This window comes from Balaenoptera physalus, assembly GCF_965194825.1.
Source record: "Balaenoptera physalus genome assembly, chromosome: 14".
Lineage (NCBI taxonomy): Eukaryota > Metazoa > Chordata > Mammalia > Artiodactyla > Balaenopteridae > Balaenoptera > Balaenoptera physalus.
In genome coordinates, this window is record NC_138893.1 from 72,325,866 (window position 1) to 72,349,947 (window position 24,082).

At 52.3% G+C, this 24,082-nt stretch overlaps 3 protein-coding genes across 5 annotated transcripts in view; 1 reads left to right on the forward strand and 2 right to left on the reverse strand.

Moving 5' to 3' along the window:
* GPRIN2 (G protein regulated inducer of neurite outgrowth 2) overlaps positions 1 to 24,082 on the reverse strand; it is a 100,237-nt gene that overhangs the window by 29,621 nt on the left and 46,534 nt on the right. The window lies entirely within an intron of this gene.
* On the forward strand, positions 1,191 to 18,174 carry SYT15B (synaptotagmin 15B). 2 transcript variants are annotated; one of them, XM_082424236.1, is made up of 8 exons: positions 1,191 to 10,207; positions 11,226 to 11,418; positions 12,000 to 12,146; positions 13,071 to 13,389; positions 14,879 to 15,049; positions 15,674 to 15,794; positions 16,746 to 16,925; positions 17,846 to 18,174. In XM_082424236.1, exons 1-8 carry the CDS (start codon positions 9,946 to 9,948, stop codon positions 17,986 to 17,988), a joined length of 1,536 nt encoding a protein of 511 aa, XP_082280362.1. In that variant the 5' UTR covers positions 1,191 to 9,945; the 3' UTR covers positions 17,989 to 18,174. The 2 variants fall into 2 exon arrangements, with proteins under 2 accessions (XP_082280362.1, XP_082280361.1); XM_082424235.1 differs by having other exon boundaries at positions 1,192 to 10,207; positions 12,000 to 12,142; positions 13,094 to 13,389.
* SHLD2 (shieldin complex subunit 2) overlaps positions 19,264 to 24,082 on the reverse strand; it is a 102,509-nt gene continuing 97,690 nt past the window's right edge. Inside the window, exons 12-13 of one of the 2 annotated variants that reach the window (XR_014253250.1) lie at positions 23,615 to 23,742; positions 20,274 to 20,909 (exon numbers count right to left, since the gene is read on the reverse strand). Coding sequence is in view for 1 of the 2 variants with exons in the window: in XM_082424210.1 (XP_082280336.1) it covers positions 23,705 to 23,742 (38 nt within the window). In the remaining variant the exon portion in view is untranslated. Of the gene's footprint in view, positions 23,743 to 24,082 lie in introns of both variants that reach the window. The other variant, XM_082424210.1, reaches the window with a different exon arrangement.

Below are 24,082 nucleotides of genomic sequence, written 5' to 3' on the forward strand. Positions count from 1 at the left end.
GCCCTGAAGTCCAATAAGATGGCCTTGTCCCTCATCACATGATCCATTTTGGGGGGGGAAAGGTGTAAGATATGAGAGAGCCCTGAGCTCTCTATGGAGGCCACACCTGGAATGGAGCAACATTCAACAGAGATTTCTTCTCTTCTGTCCACTGCCCTCATGCCCTCAACAGTCTTGATTTGAAACTGAGCAGGAATCTGTGGGGCCCTCCCGGGTATAAAAGCCTTTCTGTGCTCCCCATTTCTTTCTTTTTTTTTTTTTTTTTGGCTGCACGGGGTCTTAGTTGCGGCATGTAGGATCTTTAGTTGTGGCATGGCATGTGGACTCTTAGTTGCGGCATGCGGACGCTTAGGTGCGGCATGCATGCAGGATCTAGTTCCCGGACCAGGGATCGAACCCAGGCCCCCTGTATTGGGAGCACAGAGTCTTACCCACTGGAGAACCAGGGAAGCCCCCCCCATTTCTTGTTTGTAGGAAAAAGGCTTCAGCATCCTAGCCCTTCCCTGAGTTCCAAAGAGCAGATTCAAACAGTTACTAATTAGAAAAATGAGGGAATGCAGAAACAAATTCCTGCAGTCAAGAAACAATAGTGCAGTGTTGGGGCAGGGTGCTGGTTCCTCCTCAGGGAGGGTGGGGGATATGAATAGCAATTTGATACAAATCTTTGAGTTCTTCTACAGGAACTAAGGGTCCCACCCAAGTGGAGGATGGTGACTACATGCTGAGCGCAAGCACTTGGACCCCAGACTGGTCAGAACTAGAAAGCTGATGACTGAGATTCCTGGAACATCACCCTGTTAGCTCACCACCAACCAGTCAGTAGAAAGTCACATACCCTGCAGCCCTCCCCCAAATTTGCTTTTAAAACTCTTCCCTGAAACCCTTCGAGGACTTTAGGCCTGTAGAGCCAGTTCTCCTTGCTTGGCCCTTGCAATAAACCTTTCTCTGCTCCAAACTCCAACATTTCAGTTTGTTTGGCCTCACTGTGCATTGGGCACACAAACTTGGGTTTAACAACAGATTCAGTCTTCAGAAAAGCCCAGCCCAGGTAATAAATCTGAAAACCTGAGCTAGAGTTGTCTTCCCGTCTCCCATAGCCAGGGCCAGCCTCAGAACTTTCCCCTAGAAAGTTTAAACTTTCCCCTAGAAAGTTTACCTCCTACTTCCTTCTGCTGCAGCCCCATCAGCTCTCTGGGCAGGCACCCCAGCTCTTTCGTTCATGTGGCCCACATCCGATCATGGGAATTATGCACACAGCCCACGTCCTGACAAGCCCCAGGAGCAAGTCAGTGGTAATTCCCTGGCACACTCAGACACACATTCCCACCACAAGTGGCACATCTAGTCCCCGAGATCCACAGCTCTTTGACCTTCATTAGAGGGAGGGCAGCTACTTCCCAACACAGCAGCAGATTGCTCGGGCCTCTGGCTCTCTCTCCACCCTCTTAAGCCAGAAGCCACAATTGCCTGTGCACATCAACCGCCAGTTCATTTCCTCCCAAAGCAAGCTCTCAGAGTGGTCCTGTTGAAGCCGAAGCTCCCTGGGCTTGAGGGGAGGGTGTAGCTTCCCCCCTGTCCCGCTTGCCGAGGGTCCCACATCACAGCCCAGCCTTCCCCAAAGGCATCTCCCAAGTCCTCTCTCTCCTCCACTCTCCCAGCCTTTTCTTTCCCACTATGGGCCAGTCATCCAGCTGGTTCTCAGCTGCCTTTGAAAATCTACATTATAGTCTACCCCCACTCTTTGGAGTCTGATTGCTAACTTCTTAGTATCTCAGCCAAAATGTCAATTTAACATCTTGAAATATCAAAATAAAAAAAAATTTTTCCCAGCAGCCCCCTGGAAGATGTCTTCATGTATCTCACTGGCTAAAACACAATCCTATGGCCACCCCTAGCTGCAAAGAGGGCTGGCCAAGTCAGAATGTAGCAAAGGGAGATGTGGGTGTCAGGAATGGCTCAGACCCTCCAGATGCATCCCTGGGGGCCAAGCACACTGCTGCCCCTAACAAAATCTGGGTTCCACTGTGAGAATCGGAGAAGCTGGAGGAAGGGTTGGGGTGGGTGTTGAAGGCTAAGTAGTAAATTAACTGTTGTTTGTCACAAATGGCCCTGGTTGATAAGACCCTATACCCCAGTGGCCAACAATCCTTGGGACAGCTGCTTGGTCAGAGGTGACAATTCAGAAAGGGCAAGCCTTGCATTGATCCCTGACTTCTGCTCTGAGGGGCAGCCTTGGTGGTCAAGGGACCCGGAGCCAGAACAGCTAATCAAACCTGGCCAGCCACTCCCTAGCCTCTTCACCTCAGTGTCCCTCACTTTCCACCTGAGTAAAATGGGAATAAGAGCCTCACAGAGCTTGCTGTCCCCACCTCCCATTCATTTCCTGCCTTGGCTAACAATTAATTAAGAGTCTTAGTTGCAAATATCAGAAATCAACTCATACTGGCTTAAGAAAAAAAAAAAAAAAAAGGTAATTTATTGGACCACCCGGGATAAATGGCTGCCGGCACAGCAGGACCAAGAGCAAGACAGCTTCGTCAGGCCTCCCACGCTGCTCTGAGCTCTTGTCTCACACACACTCCTCCACACGGGTGCTCCCAGCATCCCCAGACTTACTTCCTTCAGCTCAACAACTCCCACCAATAAAGGGAGTGATCCCACAAAAATTCCAGGATTGATTCTGATTAGGTCATGACCCAACCCTGAACCTATCCCTGTGGTCTGGGTCACGTGCAAAGCTCCAGAAAAGAGGCAAGCTGGTGATGCGGGGAAAGGGAAGAGGTCGCCTTCTATCAGCTACTACATGGACAAGGAGAGGAGAGAGTAGTTCTCGAGAAAGAAAAGGCAGGATGCTGTTGCCAGGAGAGGAAAAAGGCTGCCAAGCAGGGAACAGGGAGAACTGGGCAGGGGAGCAGAGAACATCCCTGGGAGGCAGGAGTGAGCCGTGGGCTCTGGGCTCCACCCTGGGACCCTGGGTGGTCGTCCATAGGATGGCACACATTTGGAGCCAGCATGGTGGAGTAGGGGAGAAGGAGGGGACTTCTGACCTGACAAGGACAGATGCTCAGAAGAAGGGGTTATGGGAAATTCAGGCTGAGGCCACCCTAATAAAACCAGAGAAAAGAGATGAAGCTGGTGGGGGAAACCCTTCCCCATCTCACAAAGAGGGACCTGGGGTGACTGGGCTGGAATTGACATAAATGTCAGAAACACAGTCTTCCACATGTTTCTCAGCATGGCCTTTATCCTGCTCTGGCCTCTCTGTTCCTAAGTGATGACAGATGACACTTCCTTAGACAGGGCTGATTCTTAAGGTTAATTGAAAGTGGCCTTTTGCGTGAATCATCCATTGCACTGAATTATTAATCACCTGCAGACATTTGCAGGCTTTTAAACACTTGGACTTCCTGCAACCCTCCTTGGAAATGCTTTTTCCAGTGGAAATATGACTTCCTTTTGGCCATGGAAAACAGAAACATTGTCTGCTGCTGTTTCCAGATTTCCTAGCTCCCAGAGACCCAGTAAGGAGCCAGATCTGAAAACAGGAAGCAGGGCCAGGGCTGCAGCCAGACTCAGAGCCCATTCTTTTCTGCGGAGTAGGCTCCAGGCCAGCCTGCTCTCAGAGCCTCCACAGGACAGTGGACAGAGGGAGACTGACCACAGTGCCTCTGGCTGTTGGCCTTGTTCATGGTCATCTCCACAGGAAAGGGTGCCCAGGGGCCTTGCATGGGCTCTTCAGTGGGTCAGTGGGGAGGAAGGAATGAGAAGGCCAGGTGTCAGGTCCAGCTCCACCACTTACTGGGTGGGCCATGGAACCTCTTTGATTTGGTTTCTTCATCTGAAAAGGTGGTCCCTGGACAGGTTGACAGGACAGTTTGACACAAGGCAGGGCAGGTTGACACAAGGCAGGGCTCAATGGGATCATGTACATCAAGCCTGCATCATGGGACTTCCCTGGTGGTCCAGTGGGTAAGACTCTGCACTCCCAATGCAGGGGGCCTGGGCTCGATCCCTGGTCAGGGAACTAGATCCTGCATGCATGCCACAACTAAGAAGTACACATGCCACAAGTAAAGATCCCACATGCCACAACAAAGATCCCACATGCCGCAACCTAAGACCTGGAGCAGCCTAAATAAATAAATATTAAAAAAAAAAAAAAGCCTGCATCATGATAACCAGAACATAAGGAGCAAAAAGAAAGGTGGATTTCCCTCCTGCCATCTGCTCTCATTTTCCAGTGGAAGAAGAAAGACTCAAAACTCAGTGGGCTGGCTGGACATGTAAGGTGCACGCAGACAGAGCTAGCAAAGTAAGTGTAAGCCCCAGCAGCTGGTCTCCAGGGCTAGGTCAAGGAGCTCCTATCAGACCTGGAAGGGTAAGCCCAAGATGTGTGATACATGGACAATGGTGGCAGAAGCCAGGAAGCAGCTCAGCCTGAGGGCACAAGCTCTTCATCCACCATTCAGCACAGCCTTGGCCGGGAGGTGGATATTGGGAACGCTGAGATAAATAAGACATGGCCCTCTGCCTTCATGGAGGTTCTGGTCTGCCAGGGAGAGTGAGCTGGGGTAACAGTCACAGACACAGACTCCTATAAAGCAACATGGTAGCTCCAGGTCCAGTGAGGACAAGGAAGGGGTGATGAAGGGCTTCATGGAGGAGGAGGAGATACTAGAGTTTCATCTTGAAGGATGAGCAGTGAAGAAGGAGAGGGGGCCCCTGGATATCTCAGGCAGGGAGAGGGCAGCATAATGAAAAGGCACCTGGTGCATTGGCAGAGCTGCCAGAAGTAGTTCCACCAGTCTGGGCCCTGAGCATTGCAGAGGGACGGGGGGATATGGGGTGTCCAGGTGGGTGAGAATGGGGAGAGGAGCCTGGAAGAAATAAGCTGGGGCAGGGGTATAGGATCGAATCTAAACTGCAGACAGAAAGTTGATGAGGTGAGGCATGATGAAGACCTGGGCAAAGTTCTTGATGGTGATGGAGATGGATGGAGGAGGAAGAGGCAGGACTTGGTGACTGCTTGGGTGTGAGTGGTGAGGGAAGGAGGCCAGGGAGGAAGATGGAGCCCTGGGAAGGCACAGCGCAGGGCTGGGGGAGGATGGGCAGCTCTGGGCCTGGCACTTCCTGACTGGCCACAGGCATTGCCTTTTCCAGGAGTACCCACTTCCCCAGAAGGGCCCCAGGGCAGCTCAGGCCCAGCTGTGGAAGTGGCTGGGTATTAATGAGTGTAATGCCCATCAGGGAGGAGTGGTCAGGCAGACAGGACAGTCGCGAGTCAAGGGGGGGAGGGGTATGCTGTGGTAATGAGGGGTCATGGTGGCTGGAGGATTACCATCTGGGGGGCACATGGGCCTTGCTAGCTGCCTGGCCCCAGCTTAGGAGCAAGCTGAGAGCTCCAGGCAGCAGGAAGAAGGAGAATATAAACCATCTCTCCCAGAGGGCTGCCCAGACTCTGTGCTCAGCACAACAATAGCTCCAAAGATGTCCACTCCCTAGTTCCTGGAACCTGGGAATAGGTTACTTTACAAGGCAAAAAGGACTTTGTAAATATGATTAAGTTAAGCATCTTGAGATGCAACATCACTAATTATTAGAGAAATGCAAATCAAAACTACAATGATGGGGGCTTCCCTGGTGGCGCAGTGGTTAAGAATCCGCCTGCCAATGCAGGGGACATGGGTTCAAGCCCTGGTCCGGGAAGATCCCACATGCTGCGGAGCAACTAAGCCCTTGTGTCACAACTACTGAACCTGCACTCTAGAGCCCGAGAATCACAACTACTGAAGCCCGCACACCTAGAGACCATGCTCCGCAACAAGAGAAGCCACCACAATGAGAAGCCTGCACACTGCAATGAAGAGTAGCCCCCGCTCGCCACAACTAAAGAAAGCCCACACGCAGCAATGAAGACACAATGCAGCCAAAAATTAATTAATTAATTAAAAACCATATGGTAATTAATTACCATATGACCCAGCAATCCCACTACTGGGCATATACCCAGAGAAAACCATGATTCAAAAAGACACATGCACCCCAATGATCATTGCAGCACTATTTACAATAGCCGGGACATGGAAGCAACCTAAATGTCCATCGACAGACGAATGGATAAAGAAGATGTGGTACATATATACAATGGAATATTACTCAGCCGTAAAAAGGAACGAAAGTGGGTCATTTGTAGAGACATGGATGGACCTAGAGACTGTCATACAGAGTGAAGTAAGTCAGAAAGAGAAAAACAAATATCGTATATTAATGCATATATGTGGAATCTAGAAAAATGGTACAGATGAACCTGTTTGCAAGGCAAAAATAGAGACACAGACGTAGAGAACAAACGTATGGACACCAAGGGGGGAAAGGGGGATGGGATTGACATATATACACTAATATATATAAAATAGATAACTAATGAGAACCTGCTTGTATAGCACAGGGAACTCCACTTCGCTGTACAGTAGAAATTAACACTACATTGTAAAACAACTGTACCCCAATTTAAAAAAAAAAAAGGATCTTGAGATGGAGAGATTATCCTGAATTATGTGGGTGGGCCCCATGTAATCACAAAGGTTCTTATAAGAAAGAAGGGGACTTCCCTGGTGGTCCAGTGGTTAAGACTCCACGCTTCCACTGCAGGGGGTGCAGGTGCGATCCTTGGTTGGGGAACTAAGATCCTGCAAGCCATGCAGTGAGGCCAAAAAAAAGAAAGAAAGAGGGGGACAGCACCTTTGGTCAATTAGTCTGTGACAAAGGAGGCAAGAATATACAATGGAGAAAAGACAGCCTCTTCAATAAGTGATGCTGGGAAAACTGGACAGGTACATGTAAAAGAATGAAATTAGAACACTCTCTAACACCATACACAAAAATAAACTCAGAATGGATCAAGGACTTAAATGTAAGGCTGGACACTATAAAAGTCTTAGAGGAAAACACAGGCAGAACACTCTTTGATGTTAATTGCAGCAATATCTTTGTGGATCCACCTCCTAGAGTAATGAAAATAAAAACAAAAATAAACAAATGGGACCTAATTAAACTCTAAAGCTTTTGCACAGCAAAGGAAACCATAAACAAAACAAAAAGACAACCCACAGAATGGGAGAAAATATTTGCAAACAAACTAACCAATGAGGGTTTAATCTCCAAAATATGCAAACAGCTCATGCAGCTCTATGTCAAAAAAATAAATAAATAAACAACCCAATAAAAAAATGAGCAGAATATCTAAATAGACATTTCTCCAAAGAAGACATACAGATGGTCAAAAAGCACATGAAAAAATGCTCAACATCACTAATTATTAGAGAAATGCAAATCAAAACTACGAGGTACAACCTTACACCGGTCAGAATGGCCATCATCAAAAAGTTTACAAACAATAAATGCTGGAGAGAGTGTGGAGAAAAGGGAACCCTCCTACATTGTTGGTGGGAATGTAAATTGGTACAGCTATTATGGAGAATAGTATGGAGGTTCCTTAAAAAACTAAAAATAGAACTACCATATGATCTAGCAATCCCACTCCTGGGCATATATCTGGAGAAAACCATAATTCGAAAAGATACATGCACCCCTATGTTCATTGCAGCACTATTTACAATGGCCAAGACATGGAAGCAACCTAAATGTCCATTGACAGATGAATGGATAAAGAAGATGTGGTACATATATACAATGGAATATTACTCAGCCATAAAAAGAACAAAATAATGCCATTTGCAACAACATGGATAGATCTAGAGATTATCATACTAAGTAAGTCAGGCAGAGAAAGACAAATATGATATGATACCACTCATATGTGGAATCTAATTTTTGAAAAATGATATAAATACTTATTTACAAAACAGAAACAGACTCACAGATTTTGAAAACAAACTTATGGTTAACAAAGGGCAAATGTGGGTGGGAGGGATAAATTAGGAGCTTGGGATTAAAATACACACACTATTATATATAACATAGATAACCAACAAGGACCTACTGTATGGCACAGTGAACTCTACTTAATATTCTGTAATAACCAATATGGGAAAAGAATCTGAAAAAGAATTAATATATGTACATGTATAACTGAATCACTTTGTGGTACACCTGAAACTAACACAACATTGTAAATCAACTATACTCCAATAAAATTTTTTAAAAAAGAAAGAAAGGCAGAAAAAGTAGATATGTAGATGACAGGAAGTCAGAGAGATTAGAAAGTGCTGCTGCTGGCTTTGAAGATGAAGGCAGCTTCTAGAAGCTGGGAAAGGTCAGGAAATGGATTTTCCCCAGACTCTGGAAGGGAAGCAGCCCTGCAGGCCCATTTTAGTCTTCTGTCCTCCAGAACTGTAAGGTAATATATTTGTGTTTTTTAACCACTAAATTTGTGATTATTTGTTACAGCAGCAACAGGAAACTAACACAGACATCCAGTTCAGACCTGAGGGGAAAGATGGGGAGGTTTGGGGCCACTAAGGCCCCATTTCCTGAGACACCGCCCCCACCTCCAGCCTGGTGAAAGCAGAGGTCAGGGCCTCAGGTCTTCCAGACACTCCAGCCAATAATACTGGTCGCGGAGGGAGCGGAAAGGGCAGTGGGGGAAATGCCCTGCCTCCACCTAGCAGGGTGAGGGGGTGGAGTGGAATGAGAGGTCCCACTCCTCCGGGACACTTTCGGGGCCCCATCTTCTCACCACCCCACGCCCATCTAGATCCTGAAAAAGACTGACCACACTTCCTCTGCACTCTAGCGACCAAAGGCTCCCAGACAAACCCCTCCCCCTGAAGGGAGAGGGATCCCTCTTCACCACCCATCCCACCTCAGGTCATTTAGGGCTCAGGCAGGGCGGGGCCTAAGGCACACTGACAGACCGGCGGGCTCTTCACCTTGTCCACCCCGCGTCCTCCTTCCCTTCATAGGCACAGGTGTGACTTGGGAGCAAGGCCCAGGCTCAGGCTCTGTCTTTGGACACAACCTTCAAGACCGTGAAACAACAAGACCGACCCTCCCTCCGCCCACAAATATCTTCCTTTCCTTCCGCTCTTACAGATGCTTTGAAGTCTGAGACGCTCCCACAAGAGCTCCCCGCCGGGACGCCGTGCGGGCCCCGGGAGAGTGCTCATCCTCTGCGGGGTTGCACGCTGGGTGAGAGCGGGCTGCGGACCAGGAGAGCCTTTACTCCAGCCTCTCCGTCAAGGCTGCGTTCACCAGCCTCCATTGGCGTAGCCCCTGCGGTCTGACAGTAATCACTATAGAAATAGTGACAGTGGGTGGTTAGGACTCCTCGCTTCCACTGCAGGTGACACGTGTTGGATCCCTGGTCGCGGAACTAAGATCCCGAAAGCCTCACGGCTGGGCCAAAAAAAAAGGTTACTGTGGGTGCAGAGTAGGGAGGAGGCCTAGGCGAAACCGCCCTCGGTCATATAATCACAATAGAGGCTGGCACGCGCCGCGCTCCCCCAGCCTTGAGCCAGTCACGGATCTGAATACATTAGATACGTTAACCCTAGAGGGAGTACTATTATTAACCCAACTGAGCCGAGGAATCTGCTCTCTCCAACGCCTCGTTGCTGTCTGTGTCTATTGAGGCGGCCAACTTGTAAACCTGGGCGCTGCCCTGCGCGCCCCCGCGGTCAGACCGCAGCGCCGGGGCCGGACAGGGCGCGGAGACTCAGCCCTGGAATCCGCGAAAGCTCCCGGGAGCAGGGGTCGGAGCTGGGCATCAGTCTGCAGAGGATCTGCGGAAGGTGGAGGCGCATTCCTAGACGGGCACAGCGCGTGCCAAGGCCGCCAGGGGTGAAGAGCCAGGTGCGGAGCCGTCTACCAGACGCGGGCGGAGAAGGCTTTAGCTCTGCCCCCGGGAAGCCTGGCCCTCGCGCCTCAGCCGCGGGGAGCCCCGGGCGCCCCGCCCCGCGGGGAGCCCTTCGGTTCCGGGAGCGCATGGTCGGCTCTGCGCCCTTCCAGGGCCACGACCAGGGCCAGGCAGGGGCGGAGCCGCGGCCTCCGGGAGCTGGGTCCCTGCCCCCGCCGTTCTTCGCTGACCGGAGCGCAACGAGGTACTGCCCCCCGCGTCCGCCCGACGGCCCGCTCGGCGCTTTAAAAACCCGCGCGGCTGCAGCGGTGGCGGCGGGAGGCGCGGAGACTGGCGAGACCGAGCCCCGGGCCCGCGCCCCAACGGCCGGCCAGAGCAGACCCATGGAGGGTAAGTGCCCTCGCCTCCTCACCCGCTACCCCGGCGCCGCGCTCTGCGCCCCGGCCCCTCAGCCACCCTTTGCAGCACTTTCCCTCACCCTGCGGGCCTCTGCTGGGTCGCAGCCCTGCCTTGCCTCCCGCTCCTAGCGGGGTGCGGGGATGGAGCGTAAGGCCCGCTCCTCGTAGCTAGCTGCGGGTCAGGAGGTGTGGGTGTCTTTCCTTCTCACCACCCAACCGGGTCCTGACCCCAGAGCCTGGGAAGCCCCGCGCCCGCGCGTGACCCGAAGGAGGGACCTTGCTTGCTTAGCGCAGGATCGAGGGTCCGAGCTCTCTCAGCCGGCTCAGACTGAAGCCTCCCAGGTCCGGGCAAGTGTGGGGTGCAGGTGCCGGTAGCAGAGTGCCTGTGTTTTGGTTTCTCACACTCGCTGCTCCCATCCTCATCCACATCCCCTCCACCGCCTCCCACCGACTCCGCTAAGTGGGCTTGCTGTGAGAGAGGGCTGAGCGGTGGGAGCGGTTTTTAGAGAAAGTTACAGAATTCAAGCAAGAGTCCAGCCTCTCAGCAGGTTCCAGGACCCAAAGGATAGGGCTCTGAGTGCCACCCAGGGCGTCCTCCCTTCCCCTGCTTTCCTTAAGTGCAGGGTGCCCAGCTCACCCTCAAGCCCGAACAGGAGTCCAGGGAAGATGGAGGTTCTGATGAGAGAAGGGTTAATTTCTATGCAGAAGCACAAGGAAATGGTTCATTTCACCCAGAATCCCAAGTCCCAGGCCAGCTGCTTTCCAAGGGAAACCAGAAAGCTCTGCCCAGGGCACTAGGACCGTAAGGGAAATGGTTTTTCCTTGAGACCCAGCAGAGCCCAGCCAGCAGCACCCCTCCCCAGCAGATACCTTAAACCTGCTTCTGTGTTATTCCTGGGGTCCAACCCAGGGGGGTGGGCTTGCTGCTCAAATTCTGTCCCCAACCTGCCAGTGGTGTGAAGGGGAGTGGCCTTCCCCAGGCATCACATCCTGGTGGTGTCTGCCCCCAGAGCAGGTGGTCCTGGTGATTGGGGGCATCCTTGGGGGACTGCTGCTACTGCTGCTGTTGATGGGGGTGAGCTGGTGTCTCTGGAAGAGGCTTTGCGCCACGTTCACCTATGAGGAGCTGTCAGGGGCCACGGCTGCCTCCAGCACACAGGGACACAAGCTCTGCCCACCGGATGCCAGGACCCAGGCAAGCAGGTGAGGCAGGATTGGGGCCTTGGGGCCAAGGGAGCTCCTGCTCTTGCTTCGGGCCCTCCCTGTGGCGTTTCCCCTGGAGCGGCGTGGGGAAGGAAAGGTCTGTTTATGGAGGGCCTCCTCTGTGCTGTCAGCAGGCCGGGAGCTATCACAAAGAAACCCCAGAATTCTCACCACAGCTATGAGGCAGGTGTTATGAAGCCCGTTTTCCAGCTAAGGAAAGTGAGGCTCAGTGGACATAAGTAACGGGTCCAGATAGCACAACTAGGAAGTGGCAGAACAGGCATTCAAGCCCAGGCAGGCCTACTCCGGAAGCTCTGCTCCTTCTCCAACTCAACACTGCTGTGGGCAGATGAAGGTGTTGCCTCTGGCTCTGTGTGTGTGTGTGTGTGTGTGTGTGTGTGTGTGTGTGTGTATGGGTGTGTGTGCCCTGGTGTGGGCCCAGAAAATGGTGCTGTTGCCTCCTCCTGGCTCCTGCTGGCTTTTTCTCCTCCAGCGCCTGGCACTTAACCCCTCTGGGCTGAGCGCTCTGAGGCCACACCGTTCAATAGCCACCTACGTGTCATCTCCCTGCCTCTGGACAGGTTACCAGGTGTACCATTCGTGGTGCCCCCTTCCCTCCAAAGCCAAGACTGGGTGCCCCTGAGCAGCAGAGAGTGGGCCCAGGCCCCACAGGACCCCTGCCCAGCCCTGGAGCTCCTGCCCCATGCCACCGGCAGCAATCTTGGTGAGTGTGCCCACCAGGGCCTGCCCAGGGGTCATGGTATGCTCAGGCCAGGGCGGACCCATCTGGTTTCATGGGCCTGGCTCCAGAAAAAGAGCCTGGATGGGCCTGGGGATGCCAGAATTGCCCAGTGACCACTCTTTCCAGGTGCTTGGGTTTACCAAATGCCTGCTGCACCCCAGCCTGGGCCAGATATGGCTTCATGTGCCATTTTGGAGTTAGACCATAACTCTGGGGCTGGGGGAGGGATTATCACCCCATTTTACACATTAATAAACTGAGGCTCCGGAGGTTAACAGTGCCTTGCCCAAGGTCACAGAGGCAGTAAGCAACAGATCTGGAATTGTAACCCCAGTGTTCCTGGGTGCAGAACCTGTGCTGTGTCCTGCTTCAGGATGATGGGTTGGCCAATCCAGAAGGCAGCATGGTGGAAGCTGGGCACACAGCTTTCTGCCTACCTCTTTGCTCTGAAGACCTCCCCAGGAACCACCCAGTAATCAGCTAGGCCCTTCTAATTTAAAGAGGATGAAAAGGGACAACACTATATTACTGAGACACCCTCTGGACACCACGGAAAGGGGCCAGGCCAGATGCTGGGAACTGCGCCCCGCCCTGCAGGCCCTGACCTCTGGGGGTGGGGGTTAGTCATGGGGGCAAGGGTTGAATGAGTATTGTGGCCTCTGCTAGGAGCCCCAGGGAGGAGCAGGCCTGGATGTAGAATGCCTTAGTGGTGAGAAGGCCTCTTGGGGGAGCTGCACTAGAGAGAGGGGCTGTGTTCAGTCTGGAGACAAGAGCGGGGCGAACGTGGTCAGGAGAGGCCAGTGAAGTGCCTGGTCAAAGCTCAGCCACAAAGGGCTGGGCCAGGAGAGGTGTGGCAGTGGAGCCCAGAGCTTGCTGCCCCCGATGCCCCTGCCTTCCCCTGGCCTGCCAGTCCTCCCAGCCTCTGTGTTGTAGGAGACGCATGCGTGGTGGAGACCATCAATCCAGCGCTCTACAAGATCCCGGAGGACAAAAGTGAGACCCACTTCCCTGAGGGCTGCCTGGGGTGGCTGTGGTTCTCTGTGGAATATCAGCAGGAGGCCGAGCGACTGCTGGTGGGCCTGATCAAGGCACAGCGGCTGCAAGCCCCCTCAGAGACCTGTAGCCCCCTGGTGAAGCTCCACCTGCTACCGGATGAGCGGCGCTTCCTACAGTCCAAGACCAAATGCAGAACAACCAGCCCACAGTTTGACGAGCACTTCATCTTTCAGGTATGACCTCCGGAGCGGGCAGGGTCTGGGACCCTCTCCCTCCTGGGAAGGACAGACATTGTGCAGGAGAGCCCCAGCCTTCCGTGCTAACCAGGGCCCTGCAGCCCCCAGGACCCCTGTGCCACAGGCTCTGCTTTACCCCTCCTGCCAGGTCAGGGTGTACAAGAGCCCTCACCCTTGAATGGTGGGGGAGATGAGAGACTTGAGGGATGAGGGGGCAGAGGGCTGGGCTCCTCCTGTCCAGGTTGCCTGGAGGTGAGAAACAGAAACATATTCTTGGAACACCCACTGAATGCCAGGCCCTGGCCCATGGGGCTCGGGGAGGCACCCCAAAGCCCTGGAACACGAGGAGCTCTCTGGCAAGGTTGTCCATGGAAGGCGGAGGGGGAGACCCCCCCAGGCCCCTTGGGGTGGGGGCAGGAACTCACCCGTCCCGTCAGAAGCCAGAGCAGGACCTGAGAGCCATCTTGCGACAGGTGGTGCCTTTGCAGCATGGTGGGCGGATGAGCTCAGGGTCTGGAGGTGCTGAGGCTGCCGGGGCACTGAGCCAAGCTCACGGCGGCCTGGGAGCCTCAGCAGGTGACTGGGGCCCTTATGGGAAGCCAGCAATCAAGAGCTGCCGAGAGGCCCTGGACAAATTTTTAAGAGCAGGGCAGCAGGCTGGCTGGCAAGGTAAGGATAGGCCAGTCTGCATCTGGGAAGAGTGTGATTCCTGCTTCTTCCGGGGCAGAGCACTGAGAAGAGGGGTGGCATGGGGCCCAGCCCCTGGCTGTCCTGCTGGTGCCGAGGCTGTGAGAATTCACAGGTGAACCTGCTCCTCTTAGGACATCCAGATCCAAGGTGGGGAGGCTTGGATCAGCCACACGTCATGCTTGCATAGTTAACACCCATCACTTCCCTGCCCTATCCCTGCACCAACTTGCTCCTGGCCTCTCTGTGGTTTATGGGGGAAGGGGAAGGAAAAGAAGAGAAGAAAATCAATATTAATTAACCATCTGCCATTCATGGTTTTATAACCCAGAGAGTAAGAAACATTATCCCATTTTACAGGTGAGGAGACTGAGTCTCAGGGAGAGGACTGTTCAGGTGCCCAACTCAGATAGCAGAGACAGGCGGGTTCCCTGGGCTCCAGTGCGGGAGCTTCTTACACTTTTATGTGTAGGTAAATCATTGGATGCCCTGTTAAATGTAGATTCTGCTTCATGGGTCTGGGTGGAGCCTAAGGTCCTGCACTTCTGAGGTCCAGGGGGTGGTGTGTGCTGCTGGTCCTTGGAGCACACTCTGCGTGGCAAGGCTCTGGCACACCCTGCCACCTCCCCGGGATACTGGCCCAACGGCAGCAAAGGGTCCCCTGAGGATGCCTGGGTTTGGGGTGCACAGGTCCCTGGTTGAGACACCCCTCATGGAAGGATCCTGTGTCCAGAACATACCACGCCATCCCATCCCCTGACCCCACACCTGAGCCCAGCCAGGCCCTCATCTCCCTCAGGTGTCCAGCAAGAGTGTCACCCAGAGGGTGCTGAGGTTCTCGGTGTACCACGTGGACAGGCAGAGGAAGCACCAGCTCCTGGGCCAGGTGCTGTTCCCCCTGAAGAAGGAGACCCTGGCGGGCGACTGCCGGCGCATCATCTGGAGAGACCTGGAGGCTGAGAGCCTGGAGGTAAAGGTCAGGGTCACCAGACATATGCCACCATGTGTCAGACTACCGTGGACAGCCAGCAGGTGTGGCCCAGCACCTGCTAGCCAGTGTCAGCCCTCAGCATACTGCCCACCACCCCTACAAGTGTGACTCAGCATGCTGGGCCCGGGCCGGAGCTGCGTGGGACAAGGAGGGTGTGTGGAGCCTGGGCAGGGAAGGGTGCCTCAGCCTCTTTTGCCCTGGAGATCAGATTACCTGGAGCATCCTGAAAAATCCACGTTTGGATTCCCATCCAGATCAGACAGCTGTGAAAGATGACACCCCAAATGGACCAGCCAAGGAAACTACCTACTCTTCCCCCAACCCCCAGTGAGGGTCCGGGTGGCTCAGAATAGGCCTTGGAATCCCCGAGACCTGGGTTTGAATCCTCAGCTCTGGTCCTTACTACTCTGTGATCTTCAGCGTGCCCCTTCAACTCCCCAGACCTCCGTTTCCCCATCTGTAAAATGGTGGGTGGGCTTCCAGGAGGGAGTGTGGCTATGTCACGGAGTACCCAGGGCCTGCCTGCCGGGAGGACGGAGGAGGGCATGGGGGCCTCCAGGACCTACCAGGGTGACAGGGGTGCTTTCCTCTCGGCCTCTCCAGCCTCCCTCCAAGTTTGGCGACCTCCAGTTCTGCCTCACCTACAACGACTTCCTGAACCGCCTCACGGTGATCGTGCTTCGAGCCAAGGGCCTCCGACTCCAGGAGGACACGAGCTTTGTCAGTAAGCCTTCGCCCTGGGGCAGGGCCCACCCTGTGAGCTTAGGACCCTCACCCCCACCGTCCAGCTTCTGCTCGAATATGCTGCCAGGAGCATCACTGCCTCCCGAGCCACACCCTCCCGCTCTGCACGGCTGTGGCGTGAGAAGCTGCTTCCTTATGTGAATCCCGGGGCTGCATCTCCTTGGCCTCCATCAAGACCCCTAAGACACCTGAGACCAAGTTTGCCCTTCACTTTTCCCAAGGCGGTGTCTTGGCTCCTTGCCTGCGCTGCCTGACTCCGCCCCTGCCCTTCTGCGAAGGTTCCAGTTCCTCCAGGACGAGGCCCTGTGCCCCCCAGCCCCGGGAGCTGGGGGTGGCGGGGGCACCCCTGCGTGCAGAGCTGGTCACTCAACTGGAGCCCGGGAGCTGGGGGCACAGGAGCCCTGCTCGGGCTCACCCCGCATGTCCTGCCCCACTGTGAGCCCCCCAGCCACCCAGTGGGTGGTTGTCTGCCCCCATGCGTCTCTGCCTCTGGCTCACTGTAAGCAAGCTGGCATTCAACCCTCCACTGCGGATCCAAAACCCATCTCAGCCTCTCCGCCAAAAAACTTGGCCTCTGAACGAGAAGGTGTTTAGGGGCCCCAAGAGGCCTGAGCACCCAGCAGGCAGGACCCCCGCCCCCCCGTGGGGAGGGATGGGAGTGTGGTGCCAGGTTCCAGGAACAAAGGCCAGCCGAGCCGTGGGTGCGTTCAGGAGACAGAGAGAAGAGGAAGGGAGCCGAGCATTTTCTCGGCTGCAGGCAGTACACTAATCAACCCCGTTTCCTCTTGTAACGCCCTTTGGCTGCAGCAGCTGTGAGTAATGGGGTCCTGGCGCCCAGGCGGGGCGTGTGCCCTCCCAGCCGGACCTCCCACAGGCTGGAGGCTGGGCCCCTGCCCGCCCCTCCTAGCCCGTGGTCTGCACTGCCCCCCAGGTGTCCTTGTCAAGGTGTCTCTGATGAACCACAACAAGTTTGTCAAGTGCAAGAAGACTTCGGCTGTGCTGGGCTCCGCCAACCCTGTGTACAGCGAGACCTTCAGCTTCAAGGCCGACCCTGCCGAGCTGGACACGGCGAGCCTCAGCCTGACAGTGCTGCAGAGGGCCGAAGGGGACAGTAAGGCTGCTCCCTTACCCTCAGGCCGTGGGGGCAATGGGCGAGGAGGAGCTGCTGTGCATTCAGAAAGCACGGACCCTTTGGAGGGAGCTGTATGGTTTCTGTCCTCCGCCTAAGGAAGCTAGCGCTCAGAGAGACTGAGATATTTGCCCAAGAACACGGAGCTTGCTAGTGAGAGAGCTGGGATTCACACCCAGCTTTACTCTGGTTTGATTGTCCATAGCACCCTAGAAAGAGGTTAAAGGATGGCCTCTGCTACCGCCTCCTGGGGCAAATCACCAGAGAGTTTGGGAGACGGCACAGCTACCTGCCACCAGCCCAATGACCTGGTGCCGTGGGTCTTTATGTGCCCTTGTGTCGCCTCATGACTTCTGTACAAGTCTTGAGGGTCCTAGGTAAGGTTCAGTGTGGATGAGAGGGTGGAGTTATCCCAGGCTGCTCTCCCATACTGCCCCCCACCCCAGTGTCCACTGTCACTGAGGCAGAGCTGTCGGGCCAGCTGGTCTCATGGGCCAGAGCTTAAGCCCCTTCTCCACTGTGGTAGTTGGTGGGTGAAAATCATTGTTGGATACTCCCCCTGAATACTCAAGTGGGCTGATGGAAGAGGGCTCCCTTCTGGAGGGGCCCCTTCCTCCTTGGCTCTTTGACGTGAGGCAGGTTTGATGGTCCACTGGGAGGTTGGGGGCAGAGTGGGTGCCCCAACGGAAGGGCAGACTCTCCACCTGGGCTCCCTTCCCCTGCCAGCTGTCGCTCCAGATCAAAGTCAAGACCTCTTTGGAGGCTGTTAAAGAGGGAGGGGGCTGGCTACTTCCTTCGAGGGGAGGAGTGAGAGAGAGAGGGAAGGCACTGGGGATGGCTGAGGTCGTGTGGCTTCTGGGCTCCAGAGAATGACAGTGTTCTCCCGCCCCGCCCCCCCACAGGGAGCAGCGAGCTGGGCCGGGTGGTGGTGGGCCCCTACATGTACACCCGCGGCAAAGAGCTGGAGCACTGGAACGAGATGCTTAGCAAACCCAAGGAGCTGGTCAGGCGCTGGCACGCGCTTTGCCGCACCACTGAGCCCTGACCCGGGCAGGGACCTCGGGTCTGCTCCAGGAGCCCTATCTCCCCACAGCCATGCCTGACAGCCACAGGCCTGGACGCTGCATCCAGCATTCTCACTGGGCTGCAGGACCAGCCCGAGCCGGGGGATCACGAGTGCCGATGTGCAGGAGAGAAGAGGTGACAAGAGAGCCCCGGTCAGGGCAGTGGTGTGGCCGCTGGGCTACATCTCACCAGCATGTGAGGCCCTCCCGACTCATTCCATCCTTCTTTACCCGTGGGGCTGCCTGTGCTTGGAATCCTGGCTCCTGGTCGTCGCAGTCTCGAATTGGACCGGAATCTCAGGCATTGGGAAGAAATACTCTCTAGAGTGAAAGCATAGCTGTGCACGTTGTGTGGAGTGCCAGGGAAACTTGGAAAACTGATGATGTGTTGATGCTCAGCCTCCACTTTCTTCCTCTGTGGTTTCTCTGCCTTCTGCCTGGCGGAGAAAATGAACTGCCCAAAGCGTTTATTTCAGTTGGTCCACAATAAATAGCACAGTCTGAGAAACTGGATTGGCATGTAGGTGTGGAACAGTCCCCAGGATGCCTGGGCAGCACGGCTTGGGAGAAAAGGCTCCTGGGGATCGCGACTCACTCGCTTCACACCTGCAGGAGAAAGCAGCCCGCCCAGGTACCAAGTGGTGGACAGGTTCTGGGCGTCCGCTCCTGGGGCTCTCACTTTGGGCATGAAATGGTGAAAGCACGTGGCCAAAGCATAGCCCATAGGGCTGAAGCTTTTCCCGTAAACCTAGCAATTCCATTATGATTATTGTGTTGTGGTAGGTGTCGGTGTAAACTTCATTAAGATGGAAGTTCCCTCAACTACCCGTGAAGATGTACTCAAGGTCACCGGCAGCCCTTGTGCTTGTCACTGTTACTTATCAGGCAGTTTGTATTTTCACCCAAATGCTACTAAACTTGCAGATTCAAGCCTCCTTACTGTGTAATTAGAACAACACTTAAAACAGAATCTTCTCTTTTCTTAGGCAGTGAAGCAACTTCTGCAAAAGCAATTAGTGAATGTTGCCATCGGTTTGTGCCTCTTTGACTTCACCTCCAATGTCTGTCAATGCACAAATACAAGCTTTGCTGGCAGTGGTCCATACGCACAGAATACCTTGTGTTTGCTTTTCCTCACTTATTTCACGGGTCCATTTTTAACGTAGTCCACACTCCAGTAATTTCTAATAGTGTTGTGGCACACACATAATAGGCATTCCCTGTGTGTTTGTATAGCCAGCTACTAAAATGGAACTGTTCCCCTTTCACCTGGGGTCATGAAACCATAGGTGCCAACCACCTCCACATTTCAAGGGGAGGTTCATGCCTGTCAGTGACCTTTCCAGGGCCACTTGGAAAAGTTGGTAAGTTTTCCCTTTGCAGGACAGAATGGACGGGTATGGCCTACTCACGGTGGAAAAATCTCAATGGCAAGAGACAGGCAGGCTCTCTGCTCTGATGGGGAGGTGGGGGTGATATATTGGATTGGCCCCCGTCCACAGATGCAGTCAGGGTAAAAAATACACAAGTGCCTCCCATAGACCAGAGATGACAGCCAGCCTGGGCTATCTCGATACTGTCCACAAGGTGACCCAGCACAATGAAGCCCTTGGATTTCCATAAAACATTTAGAACCAGCTTCTCAATTTCCACACCAAAAAAGTGCTAGAATTTGGTTGGATTCTTCATGGAGTATATAGATCAGTTTGGTGGCCATCTGGTATCTTTACAACGTTGAATCTTCAACCCATTAACATGGTGTATCCTCTATTTCTTTAAGTCTTTTGCAAATTTCCTTAAACATGTTTTGTGGTTTTCAGGAACGTGTTTTTGCACCTCTTTTCTTGGATTTATTCTTAGGTGTTTTATATTTGTTTGTTTCCAGTATATAGAGATTCTATTGATTTTTGTATGTTGACTTTGTACCTAGTGAGTGGCCTTGCTAAAGTCACTTGTAATAGTTTGTAGATTCTTTGTACTTTCTTTGTATATAGTCATGGCCTCTGTGAATGATAGCTTTACTTCTTCCTTTCCAATCTTTATGCCGTCTTTATCTCTTGCCAAATTGCAGTGGCTGGGTAACTGGACAAGAAAAGGAAATAAAAGGCATCCAGATCATGAAGGAAGAAGTAAAACTATATTTATTTGCAGATGACATGGTTTTGTATATAGAAAATCCTAAGAAATCCACCAAAAACTTTTGTGAATATAGAATTCTAGGTTGACATTTCCTTTTCTTTCAACAGCTTTAAAATGTTATTCACATTTCAGAACTTCTTTTTCTTTTCTTTCATTCTTTTTTTTTTTTTTTTTTTTTGACCACGCAGCACACCTTCCAGGATCTTAGTTCCCAGAATGGGGAATGAACCTGGGCCACCGCAGTGAAAGTGCCAAGTCCTAACCACTGGACCACCATGGAATTCCCTAGAATTTCTTCTCTGTGTCTCCCTTTTATCTGACACCTTGGCCCCTCCAGTCTCAGCTGCCTTGGCAACCCAAATCTCCAGTGTCTTGTCTCTCCAGCTCCAGAGTCTCTGCTGCCTTTTCTGCCTCTTAGCCATGGCCCTCTGTCCAAATGCTCAGCCTCTTAACTAGAATCAGCAAGTTTCCTGAAGGGAAAAGTGGTTCACAGAACGTCAGCTAATCTCCTTGTGTTTTCCTTCTTCTGAGATCATGGCCCATCAAATGCTTGTCGACTTGGCAGCTCTTCAGCAAAGAAGTTTTCTGTATTTTATTCAGGCTTTCTAGTTGTTCTCAGCAATGAACATAACTCTGACTCAAGCAGAAAAATAATTATTTTCTCAGAATTCTTCTCCCAGAAAAAGAATTCTTAGCAAAGAGTGATTTTATACAGGGAATTTGATGACACAAGTTACACAGCCTTCTTGGGAGGCTGATGAAGCTAAAAGGAGAAAAGTTGCTTGTATCAGTTGGCTATTTTTGGAATAATGGTGCATAACAAACAATCTCAACATCTCAGTGTTATACTAAAATGAGCATTTATTTCTCACACATCTATGTGTCAGCTGAGTGTGGGCTGATCTAGGTTAGGCAACTCACTTCCAAGCTGTGGGTCTGGCCAGGCTTGGGTTCTCATCCAGGCCTGCTCCATGTTTGTTCATTCTGAGCTCCAGCTGAAGGGGCAGCAGCTACCCAGGGAAAGCTCTTCTCATGGGGAAGGCAGAAGAAGGGCAAACACTTTCTACCCTCTGCTTGTGTTGTGTCACCTAATATCCCATTGGCTGAAGTAAGTCATTTGTCCAAGTTCAAAATCAAGGGGCAGGGAGGTAAACTACACCTTTTTGTGAGAGGAACTGCAAAGCACCATAGCAATGGATACAGCTACATGGGGGGTTAAGGATAGGGGTGATAACATCAGTGCACCATACTGATGTTCCCTGGAAATGGGGAACGCCAGGCCCTGTGCTTGGCTGTGCAGGTGCACTCCCTGAGGAGGAGACCTCCCTGCCTCGTAGCTGCTGCCAGGTCTCAAAGCCATTGCTGCCTATTTGGTATCCCATAGTGATGACTGGGTGGAATTTGCACAAATTCTTTGCTCAAATTACTGCAAGAGCCTTGAGCATCCTGCTGTCATAAATGTCACAGTCAAAGGGAGAAAAGGATGATTTTTTACCTTCTTTCCACTTTCTAGCTTCACCTGAGTGTCTCACATTTGGTAAACTCATCCTGGAACCCTGTTTCATAAGTGTTGGGAAGCATAATTTCCAGACTTCCATTTCCAAAAAATGTAATAAGACCTTTAAAGGGGATAGGGAGGGGGCTGTGTGCCAACCCACACTCTGGGGCAAACCTGAGTCACAGGAACCTGCAGAGAAAGGAGGCTCTTGAAGAACCCACGTGAGTACTCTAGCTCATAACTGGTCATGTTAGAACCTCTCCTGCCCCTTAGGTGGCCTTCCCATACCCCCTCCCTGCCCCTGCATGGATGATCAGAAATCCCTGTTAGCAAGTTGGGAAAGGAGGAGTGGGAGCACAAATTGGAGAAATAGGAAAACAGTGCTCCAAGCCGATCTTCTGCTGTGGCCGGCTATAGGCATGAGTCCAGGTCAGTGCAGGAGTGAGTGGGAGGTGTAAACTTTAAATGAAGCTGGAGATAACTAATGAGAACCTACTGTATAGCACAGGGAACTCTACTTAATGCTCTGTGGTGACCTAAATGGGAAGGAAATCCAAAAAAAGAGGGGATATATGTATATGTATAGCTGATTCACTTTGCTGTACAGTAGAAACTAACACAACATTGTAAAGCAACTATACACCAATAAAAATTTTAAAATAAAAATAAAAAAATAAATGAAGTTGGAGGTTTGGACCACTGCATGACTGGACATTTCAAGTGCTGAACATAACCTGTTTTCGCAAGTAGAAGTAATAGGAAAAATTTATCGTTACATAAGAGTGCTCAAAACAGTCACGGGACTTGCCCTAGATTTTATCCAAATGGCAGGGAGAAGCTACCTGCCAAGCAGGTTTGAATGGATGACTGGGGAAAAAAAGGATCAAGTAGTTTGCTGATTACATTCCATAAGGCCGGCTCTTTCAACAAAATGGATATATTTCTTAATTGAATTTAATATGCCCTTATGAAGACAGATTGGAATATCTACTTTTTATGGGGTTTTTTACCCTAATTTTTAAGTATGGAATTATTTGCTCAGATCACTCTTCCCCTCTCAATTTCAGAGGTGTGTTTCTCAGAGTGGAATGACTGTCAAGGTGGGGAGAAAGGCACTAGCTCTGAGGAACTGTGCTAGGTCATTGCACATCATCAGCTTGTTAAACTCCACAGCAGTCCAGGAGAAACTGCCCCACACTTAGAAGTGAGGAAAGTGCACATCAGGGAGGAGATGCCATCCCTCAGGCCCCAGAACTAGGAAGTGGTGAAGCTGGAATTTGAATCAGACTCCGGATGTCTAAAAATGGTGTCGTTATCACATATAGCCAGAGAAACCTCAAAAAAGCGACGGTGTCGTGCCAAAACAGCCCCACAGCCTGGGATCCTTCAAAGGACTTTTAAGTGCCTATTGGATACAGCCGCTTCTGTTTGTGCACCTTTGGTTGCTAGTGAGGCTGTGCATTTCTCCACATTTCATCCTCCCTTTTCCCCCTCTTCCCTCCCTCCCTCCCTTCATTCTTTCCTCTTTCCTTTCTTTCACTCCTGTCTGTATAAATTATCTGCTCATCTCCACTGATGAAGTATAATGCAGCAAGTGACCAGATTTGATTTCTATCTGCCCTTTGTTTTTGATAGTATGTTTTTACCGGTTTGCTGATTGACAAATCTGATAGGACAAACGCAGGGAGTAGACAATAGGTGGGTGGCGCACCGGTGCAGACTGGATAGGGGGCTGGAGCTGGTGGCCTCCTTGTCAGGAGGGCTATGGGAACATGACTGACGGGCCAGGCCGGCCGCAAGCTGGTGGAGGGACCGGCGGCGTCCAGGGAATGTGGCCGGAGCAGAGCGCCACCCGGTCGGTGTCCTCGCACTCAAATCGGGACTGATGCGCAGCTACTGGAACAGCAAGAAAAGCGCCTGCCTCCCTCAACATATCTCTAGCGCCCTCTACTGTTTAGCATCCTACTCACTGCGAAGGAGAGACGCTTAAGGGAATTCCGTCTGCAGAGGAAGGACGAATTTGGAGCTGATTCCGGAGGTGAAAAGCTGGAAAAAGGACCTCAGTTCTTCTTTGAAGAATTTAGCAAAGAGACCAAGACTGTGAAAAAGATAAAAGCTTTTATTAGAAGCAAAATACGTGTGGAAGAGGCAATGTATGTGTGGGAAAAACAAAATACGTTTGGGGGAGCACGAGGTCGGGCTCAGAGTGAGTTGCACGCAATAGGGGCAACTTAGGTTGCTTATATAGGGTCAGTTTTCCGGGTTTTGTTTTTGGCCAATCGTCTCCATATTTGGTCCTGGTGTGGGGCACATCGCTCAGCCAAGATGGATTCCAGCTGGCATCTTCTCCCTCTTGTCCTTCCCCTAAACTGAGGGCATTCTCTGAGCATGTGTCAGGCCAGGAAATCCACAAGAACGCCCCCAATCAGGGTCCACTG